The sequence below is a fragment of the Callorhinus ursinus genome, unplaced genomic scaffold (assembly GCF_003265705.2).
Source record: "Callorhinus ursinus isolate GAN/ISIS: 27379988/994484 unplaced genomic scaffold, GSC_fseal_2.0 scaffold18, whole genome shotgun sequence".
NCBI lineage: Eukaryota > Metazoa > Chordata > Mammalia > Carnivora > Otariidae > Callorhinus > Callorhinus ursinus.
Genome location: NW_027397080.1, coordinates 36,028,631 through 36,050,190, shown reverse-complemented (window position 1 = coordinate 36,050,190; position 21,560 = coordinate 36,028,631). Strand labels below are relative to the sequence as shown.

The 21,560-nt window shown below is 54.9% G+C and overlaps 2 protein-coding genes across 7 annotated transcripts in view; one reads left to right on the top strand and one right to left on the bottom strand.

Moving 5' to 3' along the window:
• Positions 1-21,560, top strand: part of PRKCZ (protein kinase C zeta) — a 108,153-nt gene that overhangs the window by 11,437 nt on the left and 75,156 nt on the right. The window contains exon 1 of one of the 6 annotated variants that reach the window (XM_073903499.1): positions 6,847-7,124. The exons of 4 other annotated variants lie outside the window; for them this stretch is intronic. Coding sequence is in view for 1 of the 2 variants with exons in the window: in XM_073903498.1 (XP_073759599.1) it covers positions 7,881-7,890 (10 nt within the window). In the remaining variant the exon portion in view is untranslated. Of the gene's footprint in view, positions 1-6,846; positions 7,125-7,774; positions 7,891-21,560 lie in introns of those variants that run through there. One more of the 6 variants, XM_073903498.1, reaches the window with a different exon arrangement.
• On the bottom strand, positions 17,445-18,850 carry LOC112811864 (elongation factor 1-gamma-like). Its single transcript, XM_025856343.1, is given in 3 exon segments — positions 17,445-17,784; positions 17,786-18,156; positions 18,159-18,850. Coding segments are annotated over 3 exon segments (1,311 nt in total). The 5' UTR covers positions 18,835-18,850; the 3' UTR covers positions 17,445-17,520.

Here is a 21,560-nt window from a genome sequence, read left to right as displayed (position 1 = left end):
CCCTGCTGTGAGGAGCCTGCTTCTTCCTTTCCCTCTGCCCCTCCCCTTGCTTGTGCTGTCTCTCCCTCTCTGACAAATAAATAAATAAATAAAATCTTAAAGAAAAAGAAAGAAAGTTGAGTAGCTTGTCAAAAGGATATGGAACTTAGTTGCAGTCAGGAACTCTGTCATTTAGAAATTCTGCAGCAAGTTCAGCCTTAACTCTTCCAACACTTTTAGGCCTAAATAAAAACTGCCTATTTATGTGTTTGTTTGTTTTTATTTTAATTTTATTTTTTTAAAAAGATTTTGTTTGTCAGAGAGAGAGAGCACAAGCAGGGAGCGGGGCAGAGGGAGAGGCAGGCTCCCCGCTGAGCAAGGAGCCCCGATGCGGGACTCGATCCCAGGACCCTGGGATCACAACCTGAGCTGAAGGCAGACGCCCAACCACCCAACCGACTGAGCCACGTGGCACCCCTGTTTGTTTGTTTTTAGAGCGAGCTCATGCATGTGAGCAGTAGGGAGGGACAGAGGGAGAGGGAGAGAGAATCCCAAGCAGGCTCCATGCCCAGCACAGAGCCCAACTTGGGGCTCAGTCTCATGACCCTGAGATCATGACCTGAGCTGAAATCCAGAGTCAGACACCCAACTGACTGAAGCACCTGGACACCCCCAAAATTGTCTATTTAGATTGGAAACATGGAGTGTCCATTTCTGTAACATGAATCTGTCTGAACCCAGACGACAACTAGTCTGGTCTCCAATGACTAGAACTTGACATGTGTGTAACACAGACGGGAGAGATTCTGTGCTCAGCTGGAAGTCAGGCTGTGTGAGGGATCCAGGTTGCCCAGGGAATTCCTGACGTGGTTCCAGCGACCTTGCAATCCCCAGTGTCTCCATGAACCCCATCAGCAGCCCTTTCTCTGCCAACATTTCCTCTATCCCTCCTTCTTTTCTGGCTCATCGCCCTTCGCCGTGTTGGTCTCCTCCTTGTTTAGTGAGTGTTTTTATCGTGAAAGGATTTTCAGCTTTTCACATACCTTTTTTGTGTCTGTGGAGATGATCATGTGGAGTTTCCCCCGTTCTGTTCGTGTGTATTGCATCGAACCGTGTTTTGTCTATAGAGCTATGCTTGCGTTCTAGGGGCAGATCCCACTTGGTCCTGGGGTGGAACCCTTTCAGTATGCTGCTCAGTTCTGTTTGCCAGTATTTTGCTGGGGATTGTTGCATCGATGATTGTGAGAATATTGGTCTATGGTTTTCCCTTCCTGTAGTGTCTCTACCTGGCTTTGGTATCGGGTTATGCTGGCCTCCTAGAACAAGTTAGGAGAGTTCCCTCTTCTTTAGTGTTTTGGAAAAGTTTGAGAAGGATTGGTGTTGGTTCTTTAAATATTTGGTAGAATTCGCCAGTGAAACCGTCTGGTCCAGCGATTTTCTTTGTCTGGGGATCTTCGACTACTGATTCAACCTCTACTAATTATAGGTCTGTTTATATTTCCTGTTTCTTCGTAATTTTGGCTGGGCAGGTTTTGTGTTTCTGGGAGTTTACTCATTCCACCTAGGCTGTCCGGTGTGTTGGAGGCAGTTCACATGCTGTTTTGCAACCCTTTTATTTCTATAGAATCAGTGCTAGGAATTGTACCACTTTAGTTTCTGAGTTCAATAATTTGAGTCTTTTTTCTTTCTTAGTCTGTCTAGCTAAAAGTTTGTCAATTTTGTCAATCTTTTCAAAGAACTAACTTTTGGTTTCATTGATTTTTTTTTTCCCCCTATTTCTCTGTTTCCAGTTTTGTGGATCTCTGCTCTAATCCTTCTTACTCCCTTCCTTCTGCTGGCTTTGGGTTAGTTTGTTCTTCTTTTTCCCATTCCTTAAGTCATGAAGGTAGCTGGCTGGCAACCGGTTGCGGTTGAGGTCACGGTTTACGGGTTGGCTGTCACAGCTGCAAGGCCCCCACCACCACCACCACGGTGGCCCCGCGTCCCAGAGGGGCGGTCACAGCGCTTCTGGTCTCGTGTGTCTCTGAGTGTTTTATTTCCTTTGTGATTTCTCCTTTGATCCATTGGTTGTTCAAGACTGTGTTGTTTAATTCGTAGACATTGGTGACTTTTCTAGTTTCCTTCTGTGATTCCTGTCTAACCTCATCCTGCTGTGGTCGGAGAAGACACTGTATGTTTATCTTCTAAAACCCACCGAGACTTGTGGCCACAGTGCATTCTGTCCTGGAGAATGTCCCGTGAGCTCCCGGGAAGAACGCACACGCATGTGTCTTGTCAGGTCCTGTTGGTTTACTGTGCGAAGCCCTCTCTGTCCTTTCTTCTCTCCATCTGGCTGTTCCTTCCTTTTTATGACTGAATCATATTTCATTGTGTGGCTTTCCTGCAATTTGCTTATCCCTTTGTGTACGGATGGACACTCGGCTGCTTCCACCTTCTGGCCTTTTTGAATCGGGCTGCTGTGGCATCATGTGCAGGTTCTAGGTTCGAAAGTACTAAACTGGTAGCCTTGTTTTGGCCACGCCATGAAGACCAGTCAGTTTGTATATGTTGAGGCATCATCAGGATAAACTGTCAGCAGGGCCCCCTGGGGGTCCCCCCTTTGAAGGGGGCCTGACTTCAGTCCAGTTCTGGGCACCATGTGGGCTGACTTCTGGGGGCCCCATGTTGCCTGTCAGGTGCCAGTGACAGAGGTGAGCGTACTGGGGAGGTTGGGCTGGGAGGCCAGGCTCCCTGCTGTCAGCAACAAGGGCCCCATAGGAGCCAAGAGACCCAGGAGGGTCCCTCCCACCATGCGACAGCATATTTTCAGGGCATTCCAGGACTAGGTATATGGCATGATAAGGAATTGAGAATCCTGGCAGTTTGGTGGGCCAAGGCTCTGTGGGGAACGGTATTCCCTGATGGGACCCACGGTGTGGCAAGCCTGTGATGGCTCTGGGTAGTTTGTTGAAGTGCAGGAATAACGTGGCAGCCCTGGTGTCTGAGGGAGGTGCACCTGCTGGCTCCAGGCGGCCCGCGGCCCAGAGGAGGGTGGACGGCAGCACAGAAGGGCTTTGTGGCCTCATGGGTCCCCTCCAGGCCATGGATGCCTTGGGCCTTACTCCCTGTGGGCATGGTTGTTTTGTAGCCATGCCCATCCTCAGGCTGGCCTGGCTCTGCGGGGGAACGCGTGCACACTGCAGACCACTTCTTCCAAACCCTCCTCTGTCACGTGCCTTTTAATGTCTCTGGTCACATGGAAATGTTAACGTATGAGTTTTGCATGTTCAAATCTGTTAATATTTTCCTTTCTGGCTACCCCCAAGGGTAGAAAAATTTTGTTTCTTGTGTTTTGGTCTTTGATCCATCTGGAATGTGAGTCTGTGTCTGGGATAGTGTTGGCCTGGGTGCCTGGTGGGACACATTTCTGTCTTGAGTGGTCAGAGCTCTTGGCCCCAGATTCAGCAAACCCAAGTCTTTGAGCTCGGCTGGGGGCTCAGAGAGCCTGAGTTTCTTCACCTGTAAGATGCAGCAAATGTCTTACTTGGGGGCGGTGGGGACGTTGGTAATGCACCACACACGCCTGGGCCATGGCTCCTGAGCAGTCCCCTTAACTGGGGGTGTCACCAGGTGGAGGGGGGTGGGGCCGGTCCAGTGAGGGAGAGGCCCAGGGAAAGGCAGCAGGTACTTGGCGGTGGGAGGGGTCTGAGGTCCCCTCCCAAACAGGGAGGCCCCTCCCTGACCTCATGATGGTGTCTGCCCCTGGGGCTGCTGCAGGAAAGGGCCACGAGCTCAGAACAGAGTTGCCCCGTATCAGTCTGGAGGCCGTCAGTCTGCGCGGGAGGCGTCTGTCCTCTGACAGAGGATGCCTTCCGACTCTTTGCTCCTGGTGGTGGGCGCAGGCCCGAGTTGGCACATCCCTCCAACTCCACTCCTGTCTTCATGCAGCTCCTTCCCCTGTATGTGTCTGTGACTCCTTTCTTGCCTGTAAAGTGGGAATGATGGGGCTGTGTATAGAGTAGTGTTCGCCCGGGGCACCCGGGGGGCTCAGTCGGTAAAGCATCCGACTCTTGATTTCAGCTCAGGTCCTGATCTGAGGGTTGTGAGTTCAAGCCCCACGTCGGGCTCCACGCTCAGCCTGGAGTCTGCTGGAGACTCTCTCTCTCCCTGTGCCCCCCCCCGGCACCCCCCAGCACCCGCCCCCGCTCACGTTGTGTGCGTGCTCTCTCAAGTAAATAAAATGAAATAAAATCTAAAAAACAAACAAACAACAGTGTTTGCAAAAGCGCCGAGCACCAGACCTTCTGCAGAGCAAGTGGTTATTCGGTGTCTCTAAGGAGCGGCTGGTGGCACTTGCAGGTGGCGGACTTCAACATCATTAACAAGAGGGTTCCCCACCCTGGCAGTGAGAGCGGTTCTGGCCACCTGGTGCCTCTGCTACGGCCCTGAGGGGGCCACCTGGAGCTGGACCCTGCAGCCTCTCCCCCTCGTCAGGCAGGGTTGTCTCCGCCGCGCCTGACCACAGGCTTCGGGGACCCTTGTGGGTGGCTGCTGGCCCCGAAGTGTGCAGCTGGGTAGGGGACCCAGTGAGACAGGGTGGTCCCACCAGCTGGTTCCCACCCCGGGTCAGGTCCCCTTGGCCTCCCTGTGGCCTGTGGTGGAGACTCAGGGTGCCTGCCTGGTAAAGGGTGTCTGCAGCAAGGCTGGGCAGGGGTGGAGTGGAGTCGGTCCTGATTCGGCTGGGTTTCTGGGTCCTGAGGGTTCGTGGAGAATAGACAGATCTGGGGGGTTCGGTGGCCGCAGCCCCTGTCTTCAAGGCCACTGAGGCCTGGCACATGCTGTGCTCTGTGTCACTGATCCTGGCCTGTCCCGCACCTGAGTGACGGGGTGTCCCTGGATGGGCGGGGGCTCTGCGGCCTGCCCTCTGGGGAGAGGATCCCACGTTCTCAGGAGCTGGCAGCACCCAGCATTCCGCGGCGGCCTGTCTCGTCACCCAGGGTGGCTGTGGTGGTGGGTTCTGGGGCTGAGCCCAGCACCCGGCGTAGGACCCTCTGCGGTCGCAGGGAGGTTGTCCCTGGGCTAGGACCCCAAGAAGTGGGCCCCTCTCCAGCTGTGCGGTGTCAGGCGGGTGGGTGCGGCCCCCCGTGCTTCCTTACCCTGTAAAGGGGTCTGTAGTAATGGCCACCTTGAGGGGCTGTGTGAGCATTAACAGTTTCGAAGGGCTCCAGGAACATGCTAAGTGCTCAGGAAGGCTAGTTCGCCCCCACCCCCAGCTGGTCAGGTGTGTTCAAGCCCCCGCGTTGTCGTCTGCCGGAGGGGGAGGAAGTAAGCGGAGCCCCAGGGTGTGTGGGGCTCTCGGTTGACCGGTTGGTGGAGCAGGGACTTGGGCGCTGAAGCCCTCAGGAGCATCCTCCAGGCCCCGGGTGGGTGGGTTACCTTGGAATCCTTCTGAAATACGCCTGTTTGTCCCTGGTGTTGATAGGTATGTCTGTTGTTTTATTAAAAATCCAGTTTCATTCAGCTTTGTCTCAAATTACTTGCAACAAACCGGAAAAGCTAGTTATCCACCTAAAATAGGCTTCCATTAAAATTAGCAACCTGCCAGCGGAGCCTGGGTTTTCTAGAGTTCTTTGGAACTGGGTGTTTTGATCTGGATTGGAAGTGCTCACGCTTGGCTGGAGGACGAGGGTGGTGCCATGAAGCTGGTTGTAGGTGAGGGTTGGCAGTGGGCTGGGGAGACGTTCGCATTTCCCGTGGAGTCCACTGTAGACATGGTGGTGGTTCAGTTATTTTATGATTTTGTAGTCTCAGGGGTCTGCAGACTTTCTGGGAAGGCTCAGGCAGTAAATGCATTGTCCGTGCTGTAGCAGCTCGACTACCGTAGTCAAATAAATGAGCCATGATAAACTTTATTCACGGGCACTGAAATTTGTGAAATTTGTGTTTCGTGTGATTTCCATGTGTCTTGAGAACTTACAAGCCGCCCTTAGCGTCGTGTTGCTCTGAGCTCTGAGCCCTGCTATTCACCAGGCCTCGCTTCCAGTGGCAGAGATTTGGGGCCCTCGGCCTCGAGCGGCGCCTCTAAGTGTTGTGTTCAAGAGGCACGCAGTGGATGAAATGCCCGTGCACGACTGGTTGGCCACCAGGTGATTGGAGCTCCGAAGGGACTTCAGGCCCCACCTCGAACAGCTGAAGGAGCTGGAGTTCGAACCCAGAGCTTTGGCTCTGAGTCTGTGCCATGCACAGGAGTGAGCACAGATCTGGGAGCCTGGCGCCTGCAGATAAGAGATGGGCGGGGGTGGTTCAAGCCAGGAGCGTGCATCTCCCGGGCCTGCAGTGTGTTGACCACACTGTGTGTTTGCTGGAGGGTGGGGGGAGAGGTTTGGCCTGACCTCCCAAGCCCCTGGGACCACGTAGAGTCAGTGCCGTGCGGGGCTGGCAACTCCGGGGAGGCTGGATGAGCGCCCCGACCTAGGCTGCTCCGTGTTTTTCCTGGATTTTTTTGGAATTGGAGGGAATTAGGGTTGGGCTCCCATCCAGCCACAATGGCTGGATCCGTGGCCTCTGCCCTCCCACCCCTCCCAGGCCACAGCCCCCAGGCCTCGGAGCCCGTGAGCATTTGTGTGGGTGCCTTCCCGGCCTCCGTGGACGCAGGCCGGAGGTCACTCGCACTCAGGTGGCCGCGCTTCCCCACACTCCACCCGGGGGCCTGATCCGGGGGGCCCGGCCGGCTGGGCTCTGTTCCCACAGACACAGCATTCGAAAGGCTCTCGGGCTGAGCCACCCTCCTTTGGGCCGCTGCCCCGTGTTCTCTTTCAGGACCGTCCTAATGCAGAGATGCTTGTTTTCATGTGACGTCAGCTCCTTGGTATCCAGGCCGTGTTTTAGTTGGTGCCTCAGCTGCCGGCTCCAGCTTCCCAGGGGAGCCGGGTACCACCCGGCCTGGAGACATGAGGAGGCAGGGATGTGAGAGGCGGGGGACGGGCCGGCCAGCCTTCCTTTAAATATCTGCTCCTCGCCTGTGCACGCACCCTGCCCATTGTGGGTCCGCGGGGAGTGGAGGGCAGCGTCGGCGCACTAAAGGGAAGGAAGATGCCTCCCTTCACGCCCACCGCTCCGTAGAGCATAAAGAACCCTGTGCGGAGCAGGCGGGAGAAGAAAGCCCGGTGAGTAATGCACGTCGCCTGTGCCTTTCTGCCCGGCGGTGCAGGCCGTGTGCACGGCGGCCGTGCTGCCCAGAGGCTGGGTGGGGGGCAGCGGCCTGGCCCGCAGCCTCGGCGCCGCACAGATGTCCCAGGCACGGGCGCCGGTGCCGCCAGCCTGGGGCAGGGATGCGGCCGCAGGGCTCCGAGCCGCGGAGGGGGGTGGGGGGCAGAGCGGTGAGAGGCTCTTGTTTCTGAGGTGACAGATTTTTAGCAAAACAGGCCCTGGAGGAGCGCGCCCTGCGGGCGGTGTGGCCGATGCAGGGGGTGCCGGAAGGAAACATGTCCCCGGGAAGCCAGGCCTGTCAGCGCAGCCGGGCAGCCCCGGGACCAGCGGTGTCGTGTGCCTCCGGCGGCCCCGGCGCGGGGACTCTGACTGAGGGCAGCGTGGCCGTGGTGCGTGCTGCTACGGGGTGGATGTGTGCTCCTCCGTGGCCAGTGTGAGCCCCGCTCGCTCCTCAGTCTGCGCTGCTGCAAGCCGGGGGGCCACGGGGCCGCGATGCTGGAGGCCGGAGCCCCGGCACCTGCTCCCTGCACCGAGCTCCGCAGGGCTGCTCCCACTGTGTGCTCCTGCCAGTCCTGGCCCCGTGTTGGCGTTGACGACAGCGTCGTGGCGGAGTCTGGGTGGCACGGCCAGTGTTGACGTGCCCAGCTCACTGCACCGGGGTCCTCGGGTGTCGGCGATGAGCGTGGTGCTGGCGTCCGGTTTTCCGTTCTGAGATGGTCGGAGGTAGACCCAGCTGCACCCGGGGGCTGCTCGGTGGCTGGTGGGGATGTGGGCATGTGGGTGTTTTCTGACGTCCATTTTGCAAGGTGTTTTTGTAAAAAACCACCCCAGCAGGCACCCCCCCCCCAACCTTGGGCTGACGGGGAGCTGATGGCCTGGGTGGATGGGCCGCTGGGGCGGATGGCCCCTTGTGTGGACAGTGCTGGGGTGCCGGGGAGGCCTCCGAGCGAGCCCGCCCCTCCCCCAGGAGCAGGAGGGACCGTCGGCCGCTCTGCCGCTGGCCCGGGTCGCAGGGGTAACTCATTAGTTTTGGATCCTTGAATTATGAAATTCAGGGTGTGTTGATGGGTGCGTGGGAGAGAAGAGGGAGCAGGGGTGTTGGCTCACGTGTGTGCTTGCCAATGAGGAGAAATTAGCTGTGTCATAGTTTCTTGGGATGTCTGGGACATCTTGGCCTCTTTCCTTCCGTGTGGTCACGCGCTGCTAGTGCGCGGCCGATGTGAACCCTCACTGAGCTGTGCTGCTGGGGGGACCCCGAGCATGGCCCGGAGCAGGTGGCTTCTGGGCCTTGGGGACTCGGCAGGGTTTCGAGCCACGAGCGGGGCCAGGTTAGGGGAGCAGAAGCCCCGAAAAGCCCCACGGTGTGTTGCTGCTGTCAGGTGGGGCTGTGGAGTGTGTCACCCGTGTCTGTCCCGCTCAGATCCGCGTGGAGCCTCCTGTTCCTCCTGTCTTAGTGCATCAGCCACCAACAAGGTGCCTCACAAAGTTCAGAGCCGCTGACGGTTATGTAAGGAGTTGTATGTGCTGTTGGCCCCACTCTGAGGTCCTGCTAACCTTCCAGACGTCACCCCTGAGTCGGTCACGTGGAGCAGCTGAGAGCCTTGGACGACTCCACCTGCCCGTGGACGCCATCCTCGGCCCTGTCCGTCGGTGTCAACATGGTGGGGACACGGGGTCGTCTGTGTTCTGGTGGAGACTCCCAGCTCCAGAAGCTGTCTCCCCCCCACACACTTCTGTCTCGTTCCCTCTGGTGTTTGGGGAGTGGCGAGGGCTACGTCTCGTCTCCTGGGCGTTTCTGACCACCCAGATGTTACAGAGCTGAGCCCGTGGAGGTCCAGCCATTGGGTTGAAGCTCAGGTCAGCAGGTGCCTGGGGTCAGGCTCCTAACTCCTGAGGATCCAAAGACGAGGCAGCAGCTGTTCCCGTTACTGACCGGGTGCCGTTTCGGGGATGCGTTGAGCCGGAGGCTGTGCGTGAGTGAGGGCCAGGCCCACGGAGGGTAAACCCCACTCCAGGTTTGATGTGTCCTTGGTGTTTACATTCAGAGAATGTAACCTTCTGTGCCTCCCCCTCCTTGCTCGTGGTGAAAGAGGAGTTTAGGGTCTGGGGTCTGGGTGGGTCTGGCCTGTCTTGCCTAATCCCTGCTGCCACTGGGCCTTTGCTTGTGCTATTTCCTTTGCTCTTGCTGGGTAAATGGCACTTAGGGCCACTGCCCCCGCAACCACTACTCCATAAGAGTTAGCTGGGCCTTGCGTGCCCTTGTAGGCCCCCGGCTCCCGGCCCAGGGGCCTGGTGCGAAGCAGGCCCTCTGTAAGTGTGTTATGGGAGGGACAGAAAAGCTTTTTCCAAAGTAAGCCTCCTGAACCAATTGCTCATCCAGTGTTCAGATTGCTTTTGGTAATAAAGTTATGGCACAGAGATGGCGCCGCAAAACCCCCACAGGTGTATTTGCAATAGCAGCTTATTTTTAGGATTCCCCTAAAGACGTAGAGTAGGGCACCTCACTACGACTGGCGTCTTTTCCCTTTTCTGTCTCTGAGGCCTCCAGGCTGACCCAGCCGATTACCCTCCACACTGGGTGACTGCGGGGCGGTCTGCCGTTTCCCCGAGCAAGGTTCAAAATCAGGCAAGGCAGGAGCGCCATGTTGAGAACTAACAAACCCTCTTCCAGAGGTTATTTCAAAGGTGCCATTAGTATTGCTCAGATAGCTGTGCGGGCTGACTCAGCTTCACGTTGGTGCATGCGTGCTTACTGCGTGAATGGGACATTGTACCCCCAGTGTCCATGGATGGAGGGGATCCCGAGTTAATGTTTTATTGCTCAGTTTGGTGGTTTGAATGTGTCTGGGTTTTGTGTGTGTGTGTGTGTGTGTGTGTGATTTTTTTTTTTTTTTTAAGTTTGCTTCTCTTTTTAAGCTTCTTCTATGGGAAATTTAAAAAGGTTTGATTTGTGACAAGATGGAGACTCTCCACGTGTGCGTGGAAAGCGGGGGGGAGGGGTCAGTGCCCGCTTGAACAGCCTGTTCTCTCAGCCCCAGATGCTCCCGTGCCGTGCCTCTGTTTACTCAGATTGTAGAAGGAACTGAACAAAGTCATGTCGAGCACAGAAAGGCTGGGCGTGCCTTGTCTTGGTCAGGAAACCATGCTGTTACTGCTAAATGCGTGTGTATAAAGTTTGCGTTGTATGTTATTTTCATATATTGAATTTGATTTTGAGTTGACTTTTTTTTTAAGAGTTTATTTATTCATTAGACAGAGAGAGACACAGCGAGAGAGGGAACACAAGCAGAGGGAGTGGGAGAGGGAGAAGCAGGCTTCCCGCCGAGCAGGGAGCCCGATGCCCCAAGTTTGACATATTTCTATCTTAAGGTATTGAATAGTCCTATGTTGTTTAAAAAGAGAGAACAGATGTCCCTGCCCCTCCCTCCCACCTCCTGGAGGGGCTCGCTTTCAGTCAGCCTGAGCAGGTTCTTCTTGGCATTTTTTTCCAGATTGCTAAATAACACATTTATGCTGCTGTTAATAGACTTTTCTGTTTGGGACATTACCTGTTCCCCTCTGTCTCTGGAATGGGTCATCTCTCTCTTCCTCTGCCCCCAAAATAGGTTAGGTCACCATTTATTGTTTAATCACCCAGCGTTTACATTATGGTGATTTGCAAAAGTATTCATAAGCCACTAGCATTATATTTTTTTTTCTCGTGCAACTTTCAGTTTTTCTTGGGGATAATAATTGCCTTGCTTTTTTCCCCCCTTGGTGTTTTCTGGAAGTCTTGTCTCAAATTCGCCCGTAATTTTTCCAGGAGGGCAGCCCTCCCTTGATGCCTGTGCCACATCCCTCCTGGTGCCCCGGGGCCTCAGCACAGTGTGTCCTGGGCCCTCCCTTTGACATCATCCTGGGGATCCCCATGCCCTCTTCTCTGCCTGCTTCCTCCATCCCTGGATCCCCCACCCCCTTTCTTGGCTTAATCTCTGGTTCAGACATCCTCCCAGACCTTCCAAGAAAGGGGGCCCTGAAGATAGATTGTTTGAGATCTAGTTTGAAAGTGCTTTTACTCTAGCTGGACGTTTCATGGTAGTTTAGCTAGGTATAGAATCTGTACTGGAAACAGTTTTCCCCACGCATTTTTAAAGGATTGTACAGTGTCTTCCAGCCTCCAGTCTGATTGGGAAGTCGGGGCCATTTTTACTTTTGTGTGTGTTATTTTCTCCAGAAAGTGTTCAGGATCTTTTTTTTTTTTTTTTGGTCTTTATTGTTTTCAGGTTTCATTATGCTGTGTCTTGATGTGGCCTTTCTTGTCTCTTGTGTTGGGAAGTTAACAGTGTGGGAACTGAAGGCATATTCAGGCATGGGATGCTTTCGTTTATTTCTTTGATGATCTCCTCCCCTACTATTGTCTTTTTCCAAAGCTACCATGGGTCATTTGTTGGTACTCCCAGACCGGCCCTCTGATTTTCTTGTCTGTTTTCCATTTGTTTGTTTTATTTTCTGGAGATACTTTCCATTTTCAATGTCTAAACCGTCTGTTAAGTTTGTTGTCCTTCGTTTTTTATTCCGAGAGCTCTTTCTTGTGCCCTAAAGGTTCCTTTTTTAAAATAGTGTTTTGCTCTTGTTTCCGAGGTGGGAGATCACACCGTTTCTTTGAGGTTATTAATTATGGCAAGAGGCCCCATGATATAAGGTAATTGTGTGAGTTCTCAAGCACTTGACAGTTCAGGGCTCCCCGTGTGCAAGCCGGTGTCACCCACACAGTGCCCAGTGAGGGATTTGCCGTTGTCTCCATCCTGTGGTGAAAATGACACCTGAGGCACAGAGAGGTCAGGCGATTTTCCCAAATCACAGCCACGCACTGTGGAGCTGGGGCTCATTCCCCACAGGTGGGGCCCTAGTTCATGTTCTTTGCGACAGTGCAAGGTCCCCACTCTGCTCTTTGCCAGCCACGTGACCTCGGTCACAGCCCTGTCCACCCTGTGGTTCAGCCCGTGGTAAGTGGGGTGGTGACCATGGGCGTGGCTCCCCATCACTGTGAGGACTGACTTGGCGCAGCACGGTCTGAACTCGGAGTGGCAAAACACAGGCGAGGTGATGAGGTCGTGCTGTCGAGTGAGTGGTAAAGTCTTCTTTCTTGGTGTTTCCTTTAGCCCTTGACACAACTCTGTTTCCACTGAAGTTCTTTTTCTCAGTTTGTTTTGGCCTGGGAGGATTTCTGCAGCCCCTGGGTGACCTCTGGTCATCTGCCTGTGTTGACATGTGGGGTGCCGTAGAGCTGGTAGACACTGCAGTATGATGGCCGGGGCAGCATCCTGCCTGGGGAGGGGCTGGGGTGTCTCATCCCTGGGTAAGCAGACTGCCACCATCCCCCAGGCCAAGCCCGCACTCCACCGGCAGCAGTGGGTGAGGACGGGGCCTCCCTCTTTAGAGGTTGGGAACCCACGCTGTGAGCACCCTACTTCCTGGTGCATGGAGCCTCCGACTCATGGGCCTTTTACGGTTCAGTTCTGCCCAGTCCCCTGCTGACCCCTGGGCCACCTGCTTTCCAGGTTCCAGCGTGGCGCTGCCCCCTCCTGTGCTTCTCTTTTTATTTGTGTTTTTCTCCCTCTGGCTTTGGTCTTGGGAGGGAGTGTGGGTAAATAATTGTGTTCCTGCTGCTGCGTTTATCTGGACACCATCTAGATTATACCTTCCTGAGGCTAAATTACACAGGAGAAATGGCGCTAAGAAAGGTCTTCACAGGTGGATGTGGGCGTGCGTGGGTGTCGTGAATCAGCATGTCCGGAAGGCCCTGAATCACCATGGGACCAGAGGACGAGGGCAGAGCCTTAAAGGAAGGGGCTGTGGCTTACTTTCCTTTGATGGCCAGTGGACTCGTGCAGGGCTGGCTCTCAAGCCCCTTTCCCCGAGTAGGTTTGAGAAGATGGAGCTAGGTGGACCCACAGGTGCTTCGGCCGCACAGGGGTGTGTGTGTGAATAAACTTATTTTGTAGAACAGTTTTGGGTTTTCAGAGAAATTGAGAAGATAATACAGAACACCAGTCTCCCCACGATTAGCGTCCGTGTTAGTGTGTAGTCAGTTACGGCAGACTACCCAACACCGGTACGGCGTTACAGTTAGGTGAGGTCCACGCTTCGTTCAGGTTTCCTTAGTCTTCCCCGACTTCCTCTTTCTGTCCAGGGATCCCACAGGACAGACATTCAGTTGTCACCTCTCCTTGGGCCCCTCGAGGCTGTGACAGTTTCAGACTTTACTGTTTTGGGATGACCATGATGGTTTTGAGGAGTGCTGGTCAGGTGTTTTGTAGAATGCCCCTCAGTTTGAGTTGCTCTGATGTTTTTTCTCACGGTTAGACTGGGGTGTGGGTTTCGGGGAGGAGACCCTTGGAGGTGCAGTGTTCTCTCATTGCATCGAATCCCTGGTCCCTGCCCCCAACATGGCCTGTTACTGTGGCGTGACCTTGGTCACCCTGCTTGGGTGTGTCTGCCATGGACACTGCTGCCCCCTTTGGAAGGGTGTCCCCACAGCCCACACTGAGGGGAGGGAGGCATGCTCCCCCTCTTTGAAGGGGTGTCTGGAGGTCTGCATGGGAGCTTTGACTCTTCACCCACAACCTTTACTTGTGTGGACTCATGGATGTCAACCTCCTACTCGGGTTGCTCACGTTATTGCAGCTTTGGCCGCTGCAGTTGGCCCCAGGAGTGGTGACGGCCAGACCTGGCAGGAGGGGAGGGGCTGGGAGGGTGGGCCTGGAGCCCCCGTGGGGAAGGCAAGGTGGGGGATCTCTGGCCCCCCTTCCAGCCAGGCAGGAGGAGGAGCAGGGCGTGGAACTGCCCAGCCCTGGACACAGGCTCTCCTTCACATCGCGTCACCCCTGGAGCTCTGTGGGATGTTTAGTCTGGGGAGCGGTGACAAAGGCGGTGCCCTGATGAGCCTTCACGGAAGCTCAGTCCCATCACAGTGCCACTTCCAAACGGGGCAGTCTTCTGCTCTGTAACCCTGTTCGCTTCTCTTGCATTTCCTAATTCTGTGAAACGGTGACATAAAACAGGCTTGATCGAGGCTGTCCTGGTTCTAACTGAATTTCCCAGTTGGACATTGCATAGTTGTAGCAGGAAGGTGCCCAAGCATCTGTTCACACTGCTGTCCGGGCAGACACAGGCACAGGACTGCTGGAAGAGGTCTCATTTACTTCTGCGAGCCTGGCTCCCACCACTCAGTCTGTCCTGGCTGCCTGTTCCTGCTCTGGGGCCGTGTCTGGGGAGAGGGACCCCGTGCTGCGTGTCGTGAGGCATACGTGTGCAGGGCGGGGAGGCTGGGGGCTGCCCGTGTGGCCGCTCAGGAGGACTGGGTCACTTGTATCTTTCAAGCGGCCGTCTGACCATCTGCCTTAAACGAAGGGGAGCGGATCTGGTATGCTGCGCTTACCTGGGCCTGTAAGGAAAACGGATTTGTGTGGAGACACGGCCGATCGTTTCGTGAATATGAGATTAATTAATCCTGGGATACAAGCAGCGGTGTGCTGAAAATGTTCTCTCTGGGGAGAGAGCAAGGCAGACCTGGTTTCCCTGGTGTAGATACTCCCACCTCCGCTCCTGGCACACAGTCGTCACGACATCACTGAGGGCAGCCCGCGCGAGAGACGCACGCTTGCTCTGGAGAGCTGGGCATGGCCCTACAGGGGTCCCGAGAGGGGCTTATTTCTCTAAAACTCAACAAGTGGTTGTTTCTGACATGTTTGTTGCCATGTAGAATCTGAAACCATATCTTAGGTTCAAATCCTGCGATCTCTTACGTTTGAATAAGTTCGTGACCCACGCGTGCTTTTGTGATGTCACACGCTGGTCATCTGGAAAATGTCACTGAGTTTTGCAAATCTCCTGAAGATGTGCAGGGAAACCCCCTCCACTGTGTGGAGAGAGTGAAGGAGGCAGAGAATGTCCTACTGTGGGGAGAGCTTGCAAGCAGGGCTCTCCCATGGGGGTTCCCAGGACCCCGGGGTCCCCAGTCTCCCCGGGCTCAGCCAGCTACATCCGTCCCCTTGCAGGGCAGGATAGACATGGCTGGCCGGCCTGTAGCCCATGGTCTATGCCGGGGGCGTGGATGGGGGAGGAGGGTGCTGAGGATGGTCAGGATCCACTGTCTCTGGGTGTCCCGCCACTCAGGTCACCCAGAGTTGGGTCTGCTTGGCCACATGTAATCGTTACCCAGGGGAGGTCAGATGTGGGGCCAGGTGCTGGACGTGGGGCGCTTCGCAGGTGTGCTGTTGGTACCCCACAGTGACCAAGCTGAGCCTGTGACTGACTCTCTGCACCCTACTCTGTGATTGCATGGGTAGGGCGGGACGGGGCGGGACGGCTCTGTCGCTGGGCAAGGGATGAGAGGGGGGAGTCGCATGCACAGAGGTTCTCCTGGGTGTCTGACCCAGCTCAGGTGGGCACAACAGTGCCGTGGGGAGCCGCGTGGCAGGAGGGCAGGAACAGACTCGCGGGAGTGGCATGAGCGTCCTGAGGGAGTGGGCAGAGGCAGGCTGGGGTCTGCTGTGGGTCCCACCAGCCAGCCCTTAGTTTTGTGTCACTAAATTGCACTTCCTTGGATGGTATTTTGTTCTAACAAAAATTAATCAGTGGTATTTTCGGTAATTTTGCATGCATACTTAAAGGGAAGACGAGGACCTGGGTCGTCCTGTGTTCTCACGACCCCCATGATTTTGGGGGTACGTGGCACAGTTAGCCAACACCTGGGGCCCAGCCGAAGCCGGTGACACACCCACAGAAGCCCGGGTAGTCGGAGTTGGGGCGCAGATGTGTTCCCAGAACTTCAGAACCGGGGCCCCGAGGGATGGCCCTCTTGGGTCTTCCCTGTGGCCCCACAGCCCACCAGCGGGAGGGCCCAAACGTACATTCTTTGCCACGGTGCCTGCAGCCTCCCCCTTTACCAAACCATGCGTTTGTTTATTGTATTTTTTTGAAAATTCTTTTTATCTGAAGATGCCTGCTGCAAGCCGATGGCCCCGGTATTTTGTTTCAAGTACGAGGTCTTGCCGGTGGTTTTGGCATTCCCCAGCGGCTTTGCCAGACTCGGGCATTCCTGCTGCCGTGCCGGGGTGTTCGGGGACCCTTCTCCAGCATCGGTTGGCATTATGCCATAGGAAAGCGTGTCCCTTCTTCCCAGCCTATTTACAAACACCCATGCAATACCAGTGTGGCCTGGAAGATTTTCTAGAACTTCTAGTGTATTAAAAAACACTTCTGCCGTGATGGATGTTGAGGCTCAAAGCCTCCCACGTCTGACCGCCGTGGTGTGTGCTCCGTGAGCTCTGACACTTCCCAGCGGTTTTGAAAGCCTTTCAACACTTCCCTGCCTGGTCGCCTCCGGGACCCCCACGCATACTGGGGGCCAGCCTGGAGCCAGCCTGCTCCTCAGGGAGCACCCCCTGCCACCCCCCAACCCGACCCCCCAGGACCACAGAGCCCCCACGCGGCCCTGGCCGGCTCCCATGTGGGCCCAGAAGATGTGGACGTGATGGGTCCAGAGCTAGGGGCCAGAACCAAGGTGGGGCTGGGGTTTCTCGGCTCACTGGTCTGTGGACTTTTTGTGTGTGTTTTTGGGGGTCACCTCGAATTCATCTGTTGTCCAATGAATGGTGGTGGTGTCAGGCTAGCCTGCTTCTGTTTCCGTAGTTTTAGGGTGTTTCCCCTGTCCTAGCTTGTCTTACTTATGGGCTGTGTGACACATTAACCTGACTTCAGACATAAAAACCACACAGAGGGATGGCTCCATCCCGTTTGCTCATTTCCCCGACCCGCACGTCTTCTCGTAAACACAGGAACGTGTGTGTTAGTGACTCTTGCTGCCTAGACGGTCTCCAAGTGTGTACGCTCTTCTGAACGTCCTACACCCATCCACGTTTCTAATAACAGGAATACGTGTGTGTATTTAGGATGAGAATAGAGATCAAAAGAAGTGATGAATTTTTAAATACCAATGAACACCTCAAGCACCGCAAAATCCAGAAAAATAGCATGAATTACACTCCTCAGTAAACATCTGCTTGGCGTAATTCTGTACTTCCTCACCTGGATTTTCGAACTGTGAACCCTGGCGGCGTCCTCAAGCGGCAGGTTTGCGGTGTTTTCTGTAGAGAAACCTCAGTGATGATGACCTCAGTATTCCCATGCCACCGTTGACAAAATTTTACTTTCTGGCCACTTACAAAATCCTTTATTTTCAGCCTCATAATTAATACTGTAATGTCACATAAATTTTGGGGATTTTTTTTCCCCAATGTTCAGTTTCCTTTAATGACCCCCATCTCCCTGAAGGGCGGGTACAGGCAGCTAGGCGATGGCAAGACATGTTCACTTGAAGATCTTGCCCTGATTGAAGGTTTTGCCCACATGCTGGAAGGCCCCCTCCCAGGAAAAGTACTCTCGAACCAGCGTCTGGGTCTCCTCGCTGCCAGGATCCAGTTTCCGCCATGTATATGACTCGTAGTCCACCTGCCAATCTGGACTCAGCGGAAAGGCAAGCTCCTGGCCTCGGAAGACCCAAACTCCAGAAATGGAGCTGCTATTGGTGGTTCCAAAGAGGATGACACTGGCAAAGGCATTCTTCCTCAGCTTTGTCCAACCGCTGGAACATTCCAGTGATGAGGTTGCAACTCATGAAGGTCTGGGTGAGCTCTTCAGGGAAGCAGTACTCAGCGTACCACAGAGACCAGCCACCCTTATCAAAGTGCTCCCAAAAATACGGCAGCGCCACAGAAAGAGTGTCCTCATTGGAGTACTTGCGCTTAAATTCGTCCAACACAAAGGTACTCTTGGGCAGGTGAGCAAAGGGGTCCTTGGCCTTCAGCTCAGCAGCCAGTGCCTGCTCACATTCATCCATCTCCTCCTCAGGAGCAGGGGCGGCAGCCTTTTTCTCCTCTTTCCGCTCAGCCTGGGGCTTCTCCTTCTCTTCCTGAGAACGCTTCTCTTTCCGTGGGGTGTCCTTTTAGGCTGGCTCTCTGCAAACTTTTTAGCGTCAAACTGGGCCATCTTCTCGCAGAGCTTCACCTCCCCCAGGACGGCCCGGAACTGTGGCTGGTTGATGCAGGTGACGAACCAGCGGGTGGTATTGGGGAAAGCCTGGCGGAAACAAGGCTCCAGGACCTGTTTATAGAGCCACACCAGGGTGCAGACGACTGTGACGTCAGCCAGTGTCACACGTTCGCCCACCAGGAAAGTCCTAGTCTTCAGGTGAGCACCCAGTAGCCCCAGAATTCGCCTCACTTCCTCCTTTGCATTCTCTGTGGTCTGCTTATTGTGGTGCATGATGCCCAAGGTGGGGAACACCCAGTTACCGGCTGGGGACACTATGTCACCATCAGCGAAGCTCACCCACTGCACCACCTGGGCTGCTGCCTCTGGAGTACTTCCCCGCAGCTCCTCATTGCTCACGTAGTAGGCAATGGCATTGCTCTCGAACACACAGAATCCATCGTCACCCTCAAATGCTGGAAACTTGCCGGCAGGAAATTTACAGAGAAATTCAGGGGTGCGGTTGGTTTGGCCGAAGTGGAAGTGGGGTGGTGCGGAGAGCACGCGGACCTGAGCCCCACTGTACTGAGCAGCAATGAGAGCCTTGAAGGCCCTCCAGTTTTCAGGATATGTGTATAGGGTCCCAGCCGCCATGGTGATTCCGCAGAGAAAGGGGTTTTTTTGGGATTGTTTTGAAATTTGGGGAGAATCTCAGTTGCTCTCACGTGAGATCGGTAAGACTTTAGGACATTCCAAGTTTTCTTGTGGCGTGACTAGTCTGAAATGCTCTTTGGGATGACAATGCTGCATTGCTTTGTGTTCAGAGCCCTCCCTGGTGGGACACAATCTGTGAGTTTTATGTTCTCTGCGTTCATGTTGTGATGTTTTAGAGAGGTGTGAAATGTAGGACCCGGTTTCGTAATTTTGTGGAAATGCACAAAACACAGCTCGCCACACAGAGGTGCCCACCAACACAGAGATTCTTATGTGTTCTAAGGCACGTAGTTCTTTATTATTATTAACTATCATTTGTTAAAAGATTTTATTTATTTGAGAGAGAGCGAGCACAGAGGGAGAGGGAGAAGCAGACTCCCCACTGAGCAGGGAACCCGACGCGGGGCTCGATCCCAGGACCCCCGGATCATGACCTGAGCCGAAGGCAGACACTTAACGACTGAGCCACCCAGGCGTCCCCTATTATTATTAATTATAATTTGTATTCAAAATAACTACTTCTGCTCAAAACTGGGAAGCAGTTGTTGGTCGTGCAAGGCGTCTTGGCGGACAGTGAGCCCCCAGCACGTGCGATGCCCCACATCCAGTCACCCTCCTCATGCGTCTTCTTTGGTAATTGTGGCTTTAAAAGAAATCACGTAACATAAAATTTACCACTTAACCTTTTTTAAACGATTCTTTTGATATAGTCTTTATTGTTTTAGAGCGATGTAGTTTCACGGCAAAGTTGAGGGGAGGGCGCAGGGATTTCCCCTATATTCTCAGCCCCTGTTGGCGCACAGCCTGCCCCGTTATCTGCACCCCACAGAGGGTGCATTTGCGACGGTCGACAGGCCTGCAGGGACGCGTCGGCATCTCCCAGAGCCTGCAGCTGACTTTGGGGTCACTCTCGGTGTTGTGCAGGGTGTGGGTCTAGACAGGTGTGTGATGACACGCATCCATCACCGTGGCTTCACTGCCCTGTAAGTCCTCTGCTCCACCTGTTCATCCTCCTCTCCCAGCCCCCGGAAACCCCGCATCTTTTTACTGTCTCCATAGTTTTGCCTTTTGCTGAACGTCTTGTAGCTGGAATCCTACAGCTTCTCTCCCTTGGTGATATGCATTCAAGTCTCCTCTGTCTTTTTGCGGCTTGCGAGCTCACCTCTGTGACGCTCGATAACACCCACTGTCTGGATGGACTGCAGTTGTTTATCTGTCACCTGCTGGAGGGTATCTTGGTTGCCTCCCCGTTTTGGCAGGTGTCAGTGAAGCTACTCTTAACATCTGCATGCAGGGTTTGGTGTGGACAGAAGTTTTCAGTTCCTTCGGGGAAATGCTGAGGAGCGTAGTCAGGGCACTGGATCGTATGGGAAGAGTCTGTTCAGTTCTGTAAGAAACCGCCAGACGTTCCCCAGAGCGGCTGCACCACGTTGCAGTCCACCAGCAGTGACTGGGCGTGCCCAGGTTTGGTGTTGCCACCGTTCTGGATTCTGGTCACTCCGACGGGTACGTTGTAACCGTTTCCGCATACGGTTCAGAGGGTTAGCTGCCTTTGTGGTTGTGCAGTAGGCCCTGGAGAGCTTTCTTCTTGTCGGTTGTCAGCACAGAGCAGTCTGTACGAAACGGGAAATAAAAGTGGGTTTGGGGCATCAGGGCTCACAGGGTAAGGCTTGGTCACGGGTAACTGAGTGGACAGCTGGGAAGGGGCCCTCTGCACGGAGAGAGCTGGACCTTCAGCCCCTTGGACGGGGTCCCGAGATGCCAGGGGGCTCTTGCGGCGAATGCACCTCAGGTGAAGCCTCTGCTCACGGGGATTGCAACGATGCCCTCGTTTTTGCTGTACTTATTTGGGTCTTATCCCACCGTCCAGAAAATTTTGGTGTTGTGTTACCCAAGGAATAAAGCAAGATATCTGAGTAATATGTGAATTATGTCATCAAAAAGATTCATCGTGTAAAGAACAAATGAGTGACTCAGAGGTGCTTTCTTCTGGACCGGCATTTTGGGAAGGGGGGAGGGGTTGCTGCTACGAGTGGTCCGCGGACACACAGCTGACTCTTAGGAACGGGGCACAGAGCGCCCTCCAGCCTCGGCGGGGCCCAGGGACAGGCGTGCGGGGCAGGCTGCCTGGTGACTGGCACGTGTTGGCTGCCCAGACACATGGTGTGAAGGCATCCTTTGTTCGGACCAGAGCGGGGCGGGTTCTGAATAGCTGCTTTCTCTGCCTGCCCTGTGCAGTAGCGAGGGGGGCTCTGCCTCACATGCTGTCCAGTTCCACCTTGCGTTCAGCCGCTTCCCTCGGTGTGACCTCAGGAAGGTCACTTAGCTGTGTCTTCATCTACCTGATGGCCCTGGCCCTGCCTCCCTCACCTGGATGACCCGCCTCTGCAGGCTGAAGGAGCCTGTAAACAGGAGTCCTACTGGCCCTCTACCCACCCTTGACCCCCTCCGGCCCCCCCACTTCTCTCTGGTCAGCAGCATCCCCTCACCGCCTTAGCCCTACCTCCCTCTGCCTGGACACAGCCTATGCCAGGAGGTCGGCATGCCTCCCCCATTCCCTGGTTTCCTACCCCTCCCCCTCCACCCATCCCCCCTCCACCCATCCCCCCTCCACCCCATCCCCCCTCCCCCATCCTCCCTCCACCCCATCCTCCCTCCACCCCATC